The 18,086-nt window shown below is 41.9% G+C and overlaps 1 protein-coding gene and 1 long non-coding RNA gene across 3 annotated transcripts; one reads left to right on the top strand and one right to left on the bottom strand.

The window, feature by feature from the left end:
- Nucleotides 1-493: 493 nt before the first annotated feature.
- On the bottom strand, nucleotides 494-17,279 carry LOC111568408 (serine/threonine-protein kinase 35-like). Of its 2 annotated transcripts, none has more exons than XM_035948053.2 (3): nucleotides 16,658-17,279; nucleotides 14,767-15,467; nucleotides 494-4,034 (listed from the first exon to the last, which is right to left on the bottom strand). In XM_035948053.2, the coding sequence occupies exons 1-3, from the start codon at nucleotides 17,127-17,129 to the stop codon at nucleotides 3,927-3,929; spliced, it is 1,281 nt and encodes a 426-aa protein (XP_035803946.2). In that variant the 5' UTR covers nucleotides 17,130-17,279; the 3' UTR covers nucleotides 494-3,926. The 2 variants fall into 2 exon arrangements, with proteins under 2 accessions (XP_035803946.2, XP_023125823.1); XM_023270055.3 differs by having other exon boundaries at nucleotides 14,726-15,467; nucleotides 16,658-17,277.
- On the top strand, nucleotides 15,422-18,005 carry LOC129349013 (uncharacterized). The gene is made up of 2 exons (XR_008601800.1): nucleotides 15,422-15,484; nucleotides 15,975-18,005. It is a non-coding gene; the product is annotated as an uncharacterized LOC129349013 (long non-coding RNA).
- Nucleotides 18,006-18,086: the final 81 nt, after the last annotated feature.

Raw genomic sequence — 18,086 nt, 5'->3', positions numbered from 1 at the left:
ATAAAACATGAAACAATTCCTCCCATCATGTTTACAGTTCTAAACAATAACTGCTCATGATGTGGTTTAATTAAATGAATGTGAACTGAACCCAGATTGAGCAGCAGGAAATGCAGGCATAAACTATTAAAAATTAGTTGAAAAATCTTTCATCAAAAGTAAATGTTATCTTATTTAGCTATTCTAATCTTAGCTATGAAATGTAAAAAGCATTTGTCATATGTGACGGTAAGCAACTGATGAATTGATGATTGGAGTTGTGGACTGATTAACGTCACTGAAGTCTTTCAAGACCTGCAGACACCTGGGCTAATAGTACTGCTCTATATTACAGGATAGATGCCAGGCTACTGCATTTTTATTCAACAATCTTAAGTAGACATCATTTCAAACGAACATGCAAATAAAACCTCAGCACTCTGTCTTAAGTGAATTCCTTCTCATGGTCGTTACACATTTCATGTGAAGAACTCACACTCGCAGGACACACAGATTTGTGGTATTTCCAACCTTTATTGAAACAGAGCTCTGATATGTACAAAGTATGCAAAAAAAAAAAAAACAACAAAAACAAACATATTTCAACTGAATCAAATAGCTTTAGTAGCAACCATGTCCAACCAGGAACTGTAAAAACAAATAGAGTCAGAAGCAGAGGACAAGAACTAAATGAACCCGGCCTGGATTGTTCCACAGCATCTCCAGGAAGTCACTGTTGCATAGAAGAGTGTTGCATGTAAAACAAGTCATCCATCAGTCACTGGAGTTTAGTCAGACAGTATGTTCCTGTTATCCAAGCAACAAGGGAAACATCCAGAGGCTGCTTCATGGACAGCAAAAGGAATACGTGTCACTTTGCTGAAACTGCTTGACATTTAAGAACATCCCTTAAAATTAAAATACACTTAACTCTGAATAACTTCTAAAAATGAAAAGAATGTGTGAGCTGATCATCCTAAACTAAGCTTGTCTCACTTCTCCTCCAGTTCAAGATTATCGGAACACATCAAAATATTCATACATTAGTGAAACAAAGGAGGGGAACTGAGGTATGTCAATCACAGAAGTACAGGAAGTGAGCTAAAGGTGTGTAAACATCTGTAGAGGTGTAAACACATTTCTACCAGTGCATCAGGACTAACAGAGACAAGCCCACAGCTGATTCTAAACCTGTACGATGCTTTAACAGTTGTGAAGCAAAGTTTCCATCCACTTGTAAAGACCGTGTAGATCATGACAGTCTGGAATTTAAATGACTTATGACTGTATTTTCAGTCACAGAATCATTGAAACACATGCTTCTTTGTCACACAAGCAGCAAACTCTGGTTGAGGCTTGAGGAGCACCTCTATAGAAGATGCTTCCTTCTACTAGAGCAGCCTCTCAGTCCATGCTGATGGAAAACACTGACACCTGGGCTCCAGCAGCTTCTAATTCTTGCAGATCTGCTTTTCGCTGATTCTTAATTGACAGTTTGTGTTTTCTCCCTGATCAGGAGAAAACCCAAACTTTCTACTTTCACAGACGTTGTTGGGAACTGAAATTGCTTCAAGTGAATTTTCTGACTTGTTCAAGTCAGTGATTTGCTTGATTAGATCTTAGAGGAACTGCTCAGACTTTTCTACTGGACTGTTTGTGGCTGCGAATGAGCCAATAAAGCCGTTCCTAATCAAATTTGCGTAGAGAAGTCATCAGTTGTACTCAACTGTAATCACTTACAAGACGTTAAGAGGTCAGGCCCTAAGAAAATTAGTTAAATAGTTTTTTACATCAGCAAAACAGATCATTTAAGTTGATGTATTTATATTTCAGACCCAGAAATTGTGGCATTTATCTAAAAGATATGGAATAAATCTATTAAAGAACCAAAACACATGACAAAGATGCATGTGTTTCAATGACCCCATCAAAGAAAAGTTCTAGGAGTCACTGAAAACTCGACACTGACACGGTACACACAGTCTTTACGAGTGGATGGAAGTCTTTGTTGATAACTGTATATTTATCCAGTTCTTTTTAACATTAATCAACATTATTGCATAAAAGAAACCTCAACAAAGCCAACAAATGCACTTAACTTGACATGAAAATGACATCTGGCAAGTTTCTTCTCTAACTGAGGAATGTCTGTTGGAAAACTAAACAACAGCTCAGTAAAGAAATGGTGAAAATGTCCATAAACACGAGGTAGTACAATTGAATCAAAACCTTTGGAGTCATTCCATGTCCAAACAGTACCATTGGATTCTGGGACCAACAACATACACATTTTCCTCTGTGGTTCTTTGTACAAATTTTCCAAAACAACTCCAAACTCACTATTTTTCACATTCCACTTCTGATCACAGTACATCTTCGTGTGGGGTTCAAAATAACTTAGAAAGCATAATGGGCCCTCATTTTCAGTAAAATTACTGGCTTTGTTTCTTTAAAGGTGCAGTGTGTAGGATTTAGTGGCATCTAGCAGTGCGGCTACAGACTATAGGAGAACCACTGGTGGTCCTCGTTGGAGCTTGGTTGGTCTGCTGAGGAAGCATGGCAGTAGAACATGATCGACACAAGGTTTAATTCTAAGGAAACGAAAACACATTTCTTATTTTCAGGTGATCATACACTGATTTGTGAACGACACATTTCTGCTAACAGACCCCTGTAGATCCTACACACTGGACCTTCAACATGTACAGCACCTGTTCAAACACCACCTGGAGTTCCCTTTAAAGACATGACTTCACAAATAAATGCTTTAGTGAAGTGACACTAAATGCATACATGCTCTTAAGTCCTGCCTCATTACTAATTACATCGTTAATGATTTTTTTTGGGGGGGGGGTGTGAGGTAAATTACATGAATCATTCCTCATCCACAGTAATGCTTTAAATAGTGAAACACATAGTGAACAGTGGACTATAAAATGATCACACACCCTAAATAATGTACTTGGGAGTGTCAAATCAAAGAGGATGAAGCAGCTAATCTTTTGACCTGAGTGGGAAACTAGAGTTGCAATGAGATCCTGTGTGGGTCATTTAGAACCCACACAGGATGGAGATGAGGTCCCGCCTCAAGCACAACCTATTGACTGTCTTGGACAGGCGCTGTACGATTATCATGTTCTAGATACAATGATTAGGAACTTTTTTGGAGTGACTTCTCTGCCTGCAGGCTGACAGACTGATGAAAACAGGATCCCATTAGGATGAGCACAGGTTAAACATATCTGCAAGTGTAATAGTGACTAATAGGGTTGTTTGTCACCTATCACAAATGTTCTCTACTGCTCACACTGTCTCCGTAAAAGCTCTGGTTGCATCATTACTGAATTACTATACTGAATCATTGTGATTTTTGCGTTAGGTATTGATTATCAGGATTAGCCAAAATTCTTTAAATTGAATTTCAGGAAAATTAATGATATCATGAAGCTGATATCAAAATAAAATCTCACACAGACATGACAGAGCATTTTATACTTCCAGGCCTGGTCATGACCACAGCTTGTGTGTAGTGTATCTCAGAGGAAAGCAACAGATGTCTGGAGAAATGTAGAAAAAGGCAGGTGACACCGTTTTCTGTCATTACTGCCACCAGATCTGATGTTTACTGAAGAACTTTTGCAAAGACACTCCGTTTATCAGAAACACATCATCCCAGTCCCAACCATCAGCAGCAGAACATCTCACAGGACCAGACTTGACTCAACACACATTCCACCACAGGAAGTGAGAGGTCTACAGCAGCAGTATCTGATTGTCAGTATTTTCATGAAAGATTTTAGTGCCGAGGCGATCACAGAGTCACCATGGCGAGATTGTGGTGGGAATTTCTCCAGACCTCTGTTCTCTGATAGAGCTGTGGCTACATCAGTTACAAGACATTCTCCACCAGAAAAGCTCCAAGAAAACAAAAATCCAATTTTCTGCATCTAAACTGCGGAAGAACTGCTTTTCTTTGACTCTCTTTTATCTTCACAGTCGTCAGACTCAACACAGGAAGACTCTGGGTGGTGGAGCAGCTCCAGGCAGCAACACATCTGTAGGAAGAAGAATTAACAGTCAGAGAAGTGAAGGTACAGCAACAGGACGACAAAAGGAGGACATCTTTCAGTTTCTTTACATATGTAGGGCATGGTGTCCTCCAGTGGAGAGATATAAGCTGCTCACTAAAGTATAGAATAGTCCCGAAAAAGCTGGAAAATGGTCAGAAAGCAGTGTCTGGTAAATCTGATGACAGACCTGCTGCATTTACATATAAGAGGCTACCACAGTGCACTAAGCACACTATGTTTCAACCAGTGTCACTTTAGTCTAAGGTAGCAGTAGGCCTACAAGTTTCCAGATTGTGAAAGACAATACTCTGCACTCTCTATATGGAATGGCAGATGCAGGGCTCCAGATTCTCTTCTAACGTTAGAGTTTTCACTGCACCTTTCAGCATCGTGACAAAAGTGCAACCAGCAGACTTTGTGTTTTTAGGAAACAGATGAAATGTCACATTATGATCTCCATTTATTCGGACAACAAGAAAAATCTCCGTGTAAAAAGCACCACACTCCAGCTTCTTTTCCAACCCCGTAGAAGAAGAATACTAAACGGTTGAGAACATGCAGGAACAGCAGCAGGAAGTGGTGGTGAGTTTATTACTGAACGGTTACAGTACACACATTATTACTGGAGGGTTACTGAGCTAACCCTACTCAAGCCAGCGTTTACAGTTGGCATATCAAATGAGATGTGATGAACAGCCAGAGCACTGAAGATAGCAAATAAAAGGAAACGCCCATTATCAGAATACAGTAACACCAGCGAGCTACATAAGGGACATGAAAACTTCCCAAAGGACACACCGACTTCTAATTATAGATACACATTGTTGTCATATTCAAGTACAGCAACAAAATATTGAAACCCCATTAAACAGGCCGTAAAACTGAAAGTACTGGACTTCTCTGGTCATCAAAACAGTCACAGTGACATGAGGACGCTGTGGACATCAGAGGGTGGATTTTATTTTTGGAATTTTACACTGGATTCTACACCACCTCTCCCTCCACAGATCTTTATTTTCTAGCTGGACACCTGTCAGCAGCTCTGCTAAAAACAACAAGTGTTTTCCTGGGAAGCCCCTGGGATTCTGCCCCTCACCGCCAGCTGCTGGGCACACAGACCACTGGAGAGATGTTCCTAACATCCAGACAGGCTGATCTGAACCTCTCTGCAGCAGTGAGGATGAAATGTGCAGCAGGCTATAAACACAGATGTGCTGAGTCAGTGCAGCAGGGCTCTGTTGCTGCTGCAAATAGTCTCAGACTCTTTAAGAGTCATGTCCACTCCAGAGTATCTGCTCCACCAACACACAGAAAGACAGATTCCAAACAGCAGCGCATTTACAGGAACACATTTAACTTAGCAAGAAAGTGACTGAGTATAAATAGTGTAAAATGCAGCAATACTCCTGACAAAAAGCTGACAGGTTCTAAAAACAGGATCGACTGATTATTGGACTATCCGTTACTGAGGCTGATATGTGCCGTTCTGTGATTATTGCTATTGTAATTTTTATTGACCGATTATTGCAAAGTAAATGAAATGCGCTACTTTGCCTCTGATGCAGCCGGCTCTGTCTAAACAGTCACTCTGGTCACTAAGATGTTCTAAAGCAGGGACGGGGACAGAGCTTTGGTATGAAACCAGCTCTTTAAATACAATACTATATACTATACTTACACCACTGATCAAAAGTATGGGGTCACCCAGACAATCCCATGTTTTCCATGAAAACTCCCACTTTTATCCATGTGCTAACATAACTGCACAAGGGTTTTCTAATCATCAATGAGCCTTTCAACACCATTAGCTAACACAATGTAGCATTAGAACACAGGAGTGATGGTTGCTGGAAATGTTCCTCTGTACCTCTATGGAGATATTCCATTAAAAATCAGCTGTTTCCAGCTAGAATAGTCATTTACCACATTAACAATGTCTACACTGGATTTATCATTCATTTCATGTTATCTTCATTGAGAAAAAAAATGCTTTTCTTCTTAAAAAATAAAGACATTTCTAAGTGACCCCAAACTTTTGAGCGTTAGTATACCTGCAAATATATAGAGTACACATGAGTAAATAAAGCAATTCTAATTTTCTTCTAAATTTTTTTTTGTCTTGAAGAGAAAAAAAAAGAAAGAATATCCAAGGCAGTAATCCTTATTCATGAATGACAGGTTCACTGCTATCACATGCTGTGTATATATAACATGTAATGTTTCTAAATTCAGAAATAGTGACACCAATTTATTCAGAAGCCTCCCTTTGAAGGACACGTTCCCTCTTATCATCCGCTGTTAATATATAACATTTTATGTCATCGGCTTTCCTCCATTACCAATAATTCACATCAATTTCAACCTTGAAAAAACTTATCAGGGTCATTCCACCTCAAGTCACCAAATTAAAAAGTTCATGGCTGACCGTCTCATACTTGTCAGATTTTTTTTCTGTGCGTATGTGTGTTACTGAGTAAAATGTGTAAAAGCTTTGGTCACAGGTGATTTTTGTCTTCCTTAGTTAAATTAATTTTTATAGAGAGGAGTGGGGTTATGTCAATTTTTGCATTGTTTTCTTCACAACGATCTGTGGAGTAATGATGGAAATGCTCCACAGACTGGTGCAAGAAATACCTGAGAAATAACGTGAGTACAGTCCTGTAGGTTCACTGATATGTGCATGTCGTCTTCAGTGGTACTTTGCTGCTACGGCTTTGACAGAATAATACAACCCAATTATATGATGGTGCAAATCTGGTAAAGATATTCCACCAACCATGAAACCTGTACTATTCACCCTAAGAGGCAGATTTTTTTTTTCTACGACGGCACCGATAAGAGCTTAAAAATGTAGATTATGGTGCCAGTCAGAGAAAAAAAAAAAGTTTTTTGCATTTCTGGATAATTACAGGACAATTAGCAGATATGGCAGGTAAAATCACTCCAATAGTGGTTACAACTAGAAGAGTGGTCTGAAAGAAAAATCCTGGTCATCCATCTCATAGTCCTTCAAACAATATTAAGAAATGGCTATCAGAAGCAATTTTCATGCTACCTGCATAACTATTTAATGACTGACTGGCACCGTACTCCACATTTTCAAGTTGCTATTGGTGCCAATCACAGGGACACATTCAGGCTCTTAGAATGAAAACTAGAGGTTTTATGGTTGGTGGAATATCAGAGGAGAAAGACCAAATTTACACCATCATATAACTGGTTTGCATTTTTGTGCTCCAACAGCAAAGTCTGAAAAGCTGGTCAATCTGCAAGCCGCTGTGTTAAGACTTAATGTGCAGGGACAGATAGCGGAAGCGAACCAGCCTTTGTTAAATGTGACCTCCAGTACTACATGAGGGGACTGACGTGTTTTAGCTGTGCAGCCACTTGGCGTGCCGATCACAGATAGTCTGTGCTGCATATACTCTGTTACATAAGTGACTTAAAGCGCTTCAGGCGAGGATTTAGAGCTTCATCCTGCTGCATGTAGAGACAACATGTTTTGATGAGCAGTGCTGACTTGTCATTTTTACGTAGCATGGGAATGTGCCTGACAGACTCATTATGTGAATGTTTATATTTGTCCCATAAATGCCACAGAACACACAGAGCTACTGGATACTTAGCATGCTAATGTACTCTGAACTACTGATGCTGCACTGTGAAACAACTTTAACAGACACTCATGCTCCCAGTTTAGGAACATTTTGGGTTTTGATTCAGTGCTACAGGTGAGCCAGCCGACACAGATGAAGCTGTGATACGATATGTTGGAATTAAGTTGTCATAAAAATGGAAACACATCAACATGATGGTCAGGTGGTGTAAATACTATACCCTGAATACATGCTTCTAGTACAGCACAAAGGAAAAAGTAGTCACTCTGTAACACTCCCAGTTAAACCTGGGCTTCACTACACTTCCATGGACTTGACCTATTAATTATTCATTACTTGTTGGATGACTTATTAAGTATTTACATAGATTGAGTTATTCAGCCGTTTCTTTCTTGTATAGTTTTATTCTTTAGCATTGGTTAGACAAAACTTCCACAAGGGAGTGTAGACCTGAATGAGAGAGTTCAGTAGGAGCTGTTTTCATTCTAGTTTTGAATGCAAGTGTCAGAGTTTTGAATTTTATGCAGGCAGCAACTGGAATCCAGTGAAGAGATCTGAGCATTCTGGATCATCTGCAAAGGTTTGACTGTACATGTGGGAAGGCCTGCCAGTAAGGAGTTACAGCAGTCGATGCGTGATATTAGAGAGCCTGAACCAGGAGTTGAGCTGCATAATCAGACAAGAAGGGTCTGATCTTACTGATGTTCTACAGGACGAATAGACATGACTGATCAACAGAGACCATTGAATGTGCTGAGAATCTCTCCAGAGTCTCTACCCTAAACTCATTCTCTCCTTCACTGGTATCCTCTTCTGGCCTATTCTATTCCATCCTATTCTATACTGTCAAGACATCCACAATTATGGTGCTCAGTACTGTTTGCTTATTTATTGAATCTCTTTTTCTTTTGTCTTGGTTTTCTTTTTTAAATTTATTTATTTATTTATTTTTTTTCCTTTCTGTTTTATTGATGAGCAGTTAGTAGTTGGGAATAACACACCACCTTACGATCTTTAATTGCAATAGCACCGCCTGTTATTTTCTATCCCTGTTCATCCTGTTCATCCTGTTCATCCTGTCCAGTCTTTGTTTCCCCCACACATCACTGAGGTGTAGCACTGCCCTCCCTGGCTCATAATAGGGAATTCTAATAAAGAATATCTGCTTAGCTTTCAGGGAGGGCCGGTGATGGTCACACACATGCACTAAATATTAAAATATTTGGCTGCAAGACTAAAATATGCATCAATCTCATACAATGTTGATACCTCTTCTGTGGAGTTAAACAATGAGAACAAATGCAGACAAAAAAAAGCAAAAAAAAAGACTGTACAGTTCAGACACTTCTCCCCTCCAGGATACTCTGAAGTATCTCCCTGAGAAGTAGGACATGAACCAGTGGAGGACTGATCATGAGATGTCAAGCTCAGCGAGTGTGGAGAGGAGGATTTGATGGTTAACCGTGTCAAAAGCAGCTGACAGATCTAATAGCAACAGAGCTGAAGACTGTCCAGCAGCTCTAGGAGAACACAGACTTATTCCAGTCATGCAGGTTGTTTTTACAGAAGAAAGCAGAGACTTGGTGGAAGACAGTTTGCTGAAGTATTTTAGACAGGAAGGGCAGGGGTGAAACTGGTCTGTAGTTTTCCATCTGGCCTGGCTCAAGTGTAGGTTTTTTGAGTATTGGAGTGACTAGAGCTTGATTAAATGCAGCAGGGAACACACCTGTAGCAGATGAGGAGTTGATGATGTGTGTTACTGTGGGGTTAAGTGCTGGGGAAATGGTTTGTAAGAGGTCGGATGGTTTCGGGTCCAGTTGACAGCTAGTGGGACAAGAGTCCAACAGTAGTTTAGACAATTCCTCTTCTGTCAGAGGGGAGAACGAGGCCAGTGTGGCTCTGTTAGCTGGTGGCTGGATGGTGAGTTGGTCAAGTTCAGAGAACTGGTTAGTGTTTGCAAAGACTTTGTCGGTGAAGAATGAGGCGAGCACGTCTGCAGTGAGCAGAGTGGAGGGTAGGGCAAGAGGTGGGTGGAGGAGTGAGTTAAAAGCAGAGAATATTTTTGCAGCATCTGATGTGCTGCAGATCTTGTTCTGATAGAACTTGGTCAGTTTTTAAACTGGAGGAGAATAATGTAGTAGATTTTGATAGTTACTCAAGTCAGTGGGCTCTCTGGATTTATGGCCTTTTCTCTCTGCCTCTCTCAGCCCCATCCTTTGCTTTGTGGTGACTTCAGTGAGCCTTGGACAAGGAGGGAGATATGAGCAGGTTGATATTAGAGGGCAGATGGTTCAGAGAGGAAGTTGGTGAGGAACAGAGAGTGTCTGTGGCCTTGTCAACCAGGAGTGAGAAGAATATGTTATGAGGAGGCATGGAAGCCAAGACCTCATCAGAAAGCTGGTCGGTGTGATCAACTGAAGATTGCAGCAGAAGGAGACCATTTGCAGAAGAACAGGAAAGTCGTCCGGTGAGGAGACAGTGAATTAAATAAAAGAGCGGTCTGACAGATGAGGTGGATTGACACTCAGATTCAGCAGAAAATCAAGTCAAGTGTGTTTCCTGCTTTGTGTGTGGGATGGGTGGAGACCTGCTGGAGGTCAAATGATGCCATAAGTGACAGAAAGTCAGTTCCTTGGGCTTTGCCTGTGTGAATATTCATGTCTCCCATGACAACAAGTGGTGTGTCGTAGTCCTGAATGACCGAGAGTTACATGTCCACTTCGACTACAAAGTGACCCACTAGTTAATGTCAGTGTACCATAATCAGACATTATTTGATCTAAGTGTCCAATGTAGCACAATCTGAATTAATGGCATGGTGAGAAATAACAATGAAAATTTCAGGTTTCCTGAGAATGGCATTCAAAAGATGTGCTGAAAAAAAACTACCTGGGATAGCATTTGATATACGCAGCTGAAATTTTACAAATATCTTTAAAAACATTTGTTTTATGCAATAAAAATGTTGCAAGAACTGCTGTAAAAAGTTACTGACTTGAAATGGAATGACCCGTATGTTAATATACCTGCTCATTTCAACTCATTAGCACACTTACAAAACAATTACTCAGCATAGGGGATCCGCAGGGAGCTGTGTGGGGGATGGTGGAAAGGCTGAATATGTTGGTGGTGAGTTTGGGCAGACTAAAAGCAGAGCAGTAGATGGATGGTCAGCTGTGTTTGCTGCTCCTGCTCCCCATCCCCCTATCAGAACAGGCACATGATGTGACAGCAAACAAAGGCAAACGGTGTCATACAGTGTCCCAGAAAAGAAGAATAGGATTCTGCTAGCTGAGTTAAGAACCAAGCAGTGCACCCATCATATGCAGAATGAAAACACTATGGCACCAGCAGTCAAGGGGTGGCTGGGGCTTTGATTGTACAAGTGATGTCCTGGATAGCTCCAGTACAACCAACACACACTTATCCAGGGAAAACCACTAACAGCAGAAGAGCAGCTATGCAAAGCCCTGCTGTTACTAAATAGAGTATGTGCTCTGGGCAGGACATCACCAGCAGCCCCACCCATCCTCTCTTTACCATTCACCTGCACACGTAAATGCCATGGAGGATGACACAACAGCTCACACATCAAATGTCATTTACTGCCACTGAATGTCCACAAGTGTCACCAGTACTGGGTAGGGATGTCCTGACCATAATCCGATCTGAGTAATTTAATCCAATTCCCATTTTCCTACATAATAGACACTTTGAGAACATTAAGTAATTAAAATCAATCCCATGTGGAAGCTTGACTAGTAAAAAAACTCTGCAAAGCAGTAACGATAGAACTGCATTGTTGCAACCAAGCTGTTCCTTAATGGTGCGAGATGGTCCCAAGTCCCAAAAAGGACACCATCTGAAATGTAGTGTCAAGAGGGTTGGGCACACTGTGGCTCCACAATCTCCAGAAAAAAATCTGTATTCTCTACATGCATGTCAGAAAAGGTTTTGTAGATTAGCTGTTCAACACAGTCACAACCCAAGGAGGCAGGCACTTTGACTCCAGGGAGTTTAGTGCTGAGCATTGTGGGAGTATAGCTAGCAACAGGCCACCATGACAAAGACTTATGTGATGCTTACTGGTCCCCGGCCAGAGGTCAGACAACTTGGACAGCATTCCTGTATCCCAGTGGCATTTGCAACAGCTCAGCCTATGCGGTCCATATCATATCTCTACTGACCAAACATTTTAGTGTGCACAATTTAGTATTTTTCATTAATTGACATTACCTTGTAGAAATCTGTTTTCACTATGGAATGAAAGGGTTTATTTAGTAAGTCCTTTAAAAAGAGTAATGACCATAATTCAATGTTGAAAAGCAATAAAAGGAGAAAACTTCCAAGAGGAGTGAATACTTTTTATAGGAAATGTACTTTTTAGTTCTGCATGTGAACACTGCAATGACAGAACTATTGTCTTAGTTATGTCACATATTACCCTCAGAAAGAGTTATCTTTCAGAAATGATATGTCAGAGTATCATGAAGGACAGTACATTTATTCTCTTGTATATCTACAGATTATCAATAAACACACATCAGTGCATTAAAGTGCAGACTGTAGCAGTGTTCCAGAAATAGAAGAACTGTAGCGATGCAACATTCTGATAATTAATTAGTAACGTTGAAAATGTACTGAAAACAATGAGGTTAGTTACAGAAAAGAGAGAAACTACCATCATTAGACTTATGGCCAGTTCATGGCTTTGGAGTCCATGCATACATGAAGCAGCTCTATTCATGCTATGCTTTTTTTACACCACGGACAGCTTTCAAGCAAGACAATTTTCTATGGACCGGCCATCATGCACATAGCAAATAATAATAATCTTTTTTTAATAATACTATTTTTCAAAAGTGTTCTAAACAAATAAAATTACTTTATAATGCTAAATATGTGTTTACTTTTTCTTCTGTGTCAGCCTCTCTCTCTTTTCAAAGAAGCTCTCCAGAGACGTTTGTTTTTACTTATTTTGGCAGATTGGCGGTTTCATTTAACGGCTGGACATGAAAACTGACAGAGTCAAGTGTGGAAACAAGCGAGATGGCAATAACGGGAAGATGTTCTAGCCATTTTTCAAAATAAAACAGTGCAGACTCTGCCAGAAATTTAAAAATAACCAAACATTTTTATTCTCTCTAAGTAGCCCAGTATCAAATAACCAACGGCCCAGTAACAGTCCACAGCCCGGTAAGGGTCTGGTAACGGTCCACAGCCCGTTAACGGTCCGGTAACGGTCCGGTAACGGTCCACGGCCCGGTGGCTGGGAAAGACTGTGCTATACAGCTGGTTGCATTTCCCCACACAGGAAACACAGAAAAGCACTGAAGGATACAGGAGCTGCAGCACTGAATCTGTTTGGGCTCTGTCGATGAAAGCGTGTCCAAACAGAGCTCCTCCAAACACTAGCAGCGACTACTTTAATTAAAACGCTTAATGGCGGCTCATAAAGGTGTGGATGGCTGAGAATCTCCTCATATTAAACATTTGTTTTCAGCACCGCTTGTTTTCCTGTCATATGTGCAGTCCATGTGCTTGTAGTGCAGATAGTCACTAAATTTGGGCTGAACATGGATCGTATCCACAGACTCTCACGGACTGAAGTGGATGACGATGTTTACGTCACATGAACACTTCAGGATGCAGATAGCTGAAATTGGATGTATCTGAAATCCAGAAAAGTTCACTGGTCCCACTTTAAAGTTGTGTCATGCTGCCACACTCTAAGGTGGGGTGTACTGTTTCTGTCCCACACAGAGGGAAGATGATGTTAATTATGGAGTAACTACGTACATTTTCAGCCAGTGTCTCCTGGAAGCCACTTGGTTTTGAAACATGTCAGAAAAGCTGAGTAACTCATGAAAAAAGAAAGCTTGATGGAGAAGGTAAAACCCTTTAGAAAGTTTCAGACAACTGTGGAATCAGATTTTTGCCAATGTAATCACACTAATTTCTTAAATAATAAAGCAAAAATATTCATTTGAAAAGCAAAGTAAAATGTATAGCTCCCAACTGAAATATTTGGTTTCATGTCCTTTGGTTTACATTTCCAGCTGGTTCCTACATTGATCAGAACTTTAGCTTCACTCGGTTCTGTGATTACACTGATCTGTTGTGTGGGTACCTCATTTCTTTTAGCTTTACATTGCATATACAGGAAGTCCTCGGTTTGCAACATCCTCAACTTACGCCGTTTCGTCGTTACGTTGGAAATGGTTCAGTGGAACTAACTGGCGAGCAGAGCGAAAGGATACGTCATCACGCGGTGCTATAAGACGGATTTGTTTACATTTGCCGCTACATTGGATCATGCTACATTCGCTAACTTCATTATGGCTCCCAAGCATAAGTCAGACTTACAGTTTTTCGCCGGTATTTTCCTACCGAGTTGTGTTTCAGTGTGAGCTAATGACTGTTTGTTGTTACTGTAGTTGTACAAACATGTAAACTGATCGATATCGTGATGCATGTAATGGCTTTGTTTACATTTTCACCAGAGTTCTGACTTATAGTGAAAATCGACTTACATCACACCGTAGGAACGGAACTCTGACTCAAGTCAAATAAAGTGTACAGTACGTTAGCATGTTCAGACCTACTCTAGTGAAGGCTGTGAAACAGTAGGGCACTGTCCTGCCACCCCTAGAGCCCCAGAGGCCAGCAGAAGGCTCTCAGTGTAAGCTGTCATCACAGAGGGATTAGACAGCAAAACCAACATGATCCCAATCACAGAGCAGACTGTCTGGAAACATGTGGTACTTTCACCAAATTCACAATCAGCTGTCATCCTAAAACTTGATAAACTACGAAACTGTGGCCTACAAAACTGCCTAACTGTCTCAGGCTAACCTGAAGTCATTTAAAGACATTCTATACTAATATGGGATACATGTTTCAGACTTGTGTTTAGTTCAATAAGGTAACTAGACATACAAATAAGACATAGTGAAGAAAAACAGTCCTGGCAGGTAGGGAGATGTTGAGAGCTTCAACAGACAGAACATGAAAAGAGTCAACACAGTCATGGTGGGATGAAAAGAAAAGCTGCAGTACCTGTAGAACAGTCGGGTTGAGGGTCATGTTGCATACATCACCTGGTCCATTCTGGCCTGCAGCTCAAAAGCATCGGGCCGGTCCTGAGGGTTGACAGCGAGCATGTCCTGAAGGAGCTTCCGAACTTTGTCTGACATGCATGACCTGCGTTTCAGTGGGATGTTCAGCACCATCTTTGGATTCTCTAGCAGCGCCTCACCCACTGGTACAATGTCCGCTCCCTGTCTCACATACGTTCCCAGCAGCTCCCGCTTGGACTCTGCATCAATGAAGGTAATTCTCTCCAGCATGGCCCAGATGATGATACCTAGGGCAAAGATGTCAGCTTTGGCTGTGTAGTGGCCCTCCCACACCTCTGGAGCCATGAAGAAGTCTGAGCCGCACGCAGACGACAGCCAGTACTTGTTGAGGTTGATGTTTTTACTCTTGTCTTCGCCCTCCTTGCCCTCACTGACATTTCCTAAACCAGCGCAAACTTTACTCAGGCCAAAGTCGGCCACCTTGAGAACCGGACTCCCCGACTTCTCTGAAATAAGGATGTTGTCTGGTTTGAGGTCTCTGTGCACGATGTTGTTTTCGTGTAGGAACGCAACGGCGCTCGTAAGCTGGAGCATAAAACTGCTGTTGGTTTGTGGGTTGGGCCGCCGAGACAGGATGAACTGGTTGAGGTCCCCTCCTTCACAGAACTCCATGACGAACCACAGGTAGCAGGGCTCCTCTGGAGGACTGAGAACTCTCTCACCTGTCATTCACACACAGGTACAACAACATAGTTATTCCAGGAAGATATATTTGGCAAAACCAGGGATTGGTGATAGGCCTGTCAATGCATCCTGCCTTTCTTTATGAGGGTGTTTATTAAAAAGTTGCATGTGGGTTGTAATTATTGAATTAAACAGACTTTGCCACGCCAGCTGAGAGCATTGTTGACATGCTATGACATGTCAACAGATCACCAATAAGAACAAACAGATTCAGGCAGGAGGTACAGAGTCCCGCTGTGCAGACTCAACCGTTTTAAAAACTCTTTTATCCCCGTCTCAGTCAGGCTCATTAATGAGCGGCTAGGTGCAGGTAGCAAAGGGAGTTAATTGGGGAGGAGCGACATGTATGTATGGGGGAATGGGTGTATTTTAGTCTGCTTATTTATTTTATTTATTTATTAATTTATTTTTTAAACTTATTTATTATATGTCATGTACTTATGATGTATTTTTAATATCATGTGTTCTGTTTTATTGTGTTGCAGTGCAGCTCGATGTCTCGCCTTGTCTAAGACAAATGTCTCCCATGGGAGACAAATAAAGTGAACTTTGATGTCAAAATGACTGGGAGGATAACAGACTCAGAAAGAGACATTCAGAACGTACAGAGTGCCCCTGTATGTTACTAGCACCACTCCAAAGACATCACTGACTGAGATGTATGTTTCTGTGATGAACAGATCAATAGATACACTGGTGGACACCGATGAACAACAAGAAGTCACTGCTAGGTTGGAGCGATACAGATAAATCACTGCCTTAATGTGTTTACAAAAAACAACACCTGGACTAGATCAAAACAGAACAACACATGAAGACAGACAGAAAGCAAGACCTGGATGAGCGTGTGGGTTTGTCAGGACTGTCCGTGGAATGTGTAAATTACCTAGTGGAACCCAGCCAGCCAGGCAGACTCCATTTTAGCTCCTCTGCCCCAGGAGCTCCCTGACTAAAGTCTGCCCATCCCCCAGGAGGACAACCACCCTGCTCTGAATGACACTTCTGGAAAGAGCTACCAAACTAAAACCACCAGGATTAAACAGCCTCCTCTCACTGCAACACCAGAAGAGCGTCTGACATTAAATAAAACCTGAAGCAGCTCTCCTTCCTGTGGTTCTGCTGCAGTGACTCAGCTCAAACAGCTCAGAGGAGGAGCTCATCTGCTCACCTTTCAGGGAAGTCTCCACCAGCCGCAGGTACTGTTTGGACCGTTTGTTTCCGTGACTCATCTTCTGGGCCATCCCGTTCCTCTGCAGCACACACTCCTCCAGCTGCACCACGTTCTCATGCCTCTTCTCCAGACTCGCCAGCGCCCAGAACTCCTGCAGGGCGAGCTCCACGTTTTCCGGTGCGTCGCATCGCAGCTTCTTCACGGCCACCGTAGCCCCGGACCTGCGGGCCACGGCCTCGTACACCACCCCGTACGTACCCCGGCCCACCTCCCGCAGCAGGCTGTAGCGGGGCGCCCTGGGCTTCTGCTTGAACAGCCCGGTGTTCTCCTCCATGTCATGGTCTCCTTCCGTGTTCCCCACGTTCAGACACCGCAGCACGCCCGACTCGTCCGCTCGTGCACCGGGGCAGGCTTGCGCGCTCCTCGTGCGTCTCCGCCAGTCATCGCCGTCGCCGCCAGCTGTATCCATACGGCCCCGTGAACGTTTCCCCGGTTACACGTTCAGCAGCAACGGTGACATGTCGTCCACCGGAGGCGTCCTCGCCATTCCTCACTCTCATTTAGTGAAAGGAGCAGCGGGACGAGGTAAACACGAGACAAGACTGCTGCTGCAACGTCAGAGTATCCGCTCTGCACCTTCACAATAAAAGCCTGGAAGTTCCTTTTAAATCAATACGCTTTACGTATACAACATACAAGGACTGTTGTTGTTACCCTAGGAGTAAGGAAAGAGAATAATAATAAAAAGAAACGAAAGAAGGAAGAAAAGGGAAAAAATAGCAGTAATAAAAATAAATAGAACACAATATATACAGATATTTACAAGCTAGAAAGGAACATATAAACACAGTGGTGCAAAATGATATTTGCTAGATGATAATACAGTGCAAAAAGCAGAGAATGCTGTTCATAGTGCAAAAAGTAATGTACATATCCATTGGAATACTGTATACTGTACAGGTGTGGAGGAATGGCTCAAGGCTGCCATCTGCAGCTCCACCTATTAACAAATTAATAAATAAACATGAATGGGACTGATTAATGAAACATCTGTTTCATAGAGAGGGTCATTGGAGTTTCCCTCACCTCTGTTCAGAACGTTTCCAGTTCCGCTGCAGGAGCAGAGCTCTGAACATTGTCAGGGACTCCTCACACCTTCTCCACAAACTGTTTGAACTGCTACCATCAGGCAGGCATCTCAGGAGCATCAGAGGAAAAACCACCAGACTGATGAACAGCTTCATACCACAGGTGGTCAGATTACCAAACTGCTGACCTGGTCTTTAGATACTGGAGAAACGCTATCTCATCGAATAAGATGACAATAAAGATTCATTTGACCTGATTTGTTTTTGTCTTTTTAGTCATAAGTATGCCAACTTGCTATTTTGTGTCTTATTAATGACGTGTGAACTGAAAACAAGCT

This window comes from Amphiprion ocellaris, chromosome 5, assembly GCF_022539595.1.
Source record: "Amphiprion ocellaris isolate individual 3 ecotype Okinawa chromosome 5, ASM2253959v1, whole genome shotgun sequence".
NCBI lineage: Eukaryota > Metazoa > Chordata > Actinopteri > Pomacentridae > Amphiprion > Amphiprion ocellaris.
The sequence above is the reverse complement of the archived record's forward strand: the minus strand, read 5'-3'. Positions and strand labels throughout refer to the sequence as shown.

What these genes read in the sequence shown, in the direction of transcription:
- LOC111568408 (XM_035948053.2), bottom strand. Translation starts at nt 17,129, where the DNA reads ATGGATACAGCTGGCGGCGACGGCGATGACTGGCGGAGACGCACGAGG. An exon ending in GGTGGAGACTTCCCTGAAAG is followed by an intron (nt 15,468 to 16,657) that starts GTGAGCAGATGA and finishes TGTGAATGACAG; the next exon opens with GTGAGAGAGTTCTCAGTCCT. An exon ending in TGCAGGCCAGAATGGACCAG is followed by an intron (nt 4,035 to 14,766) that starts GTGATGTATGCA and finishes TTCTTCCTACAG; the next exon opens with ATGTGTTGCTGCCTGGAGCT.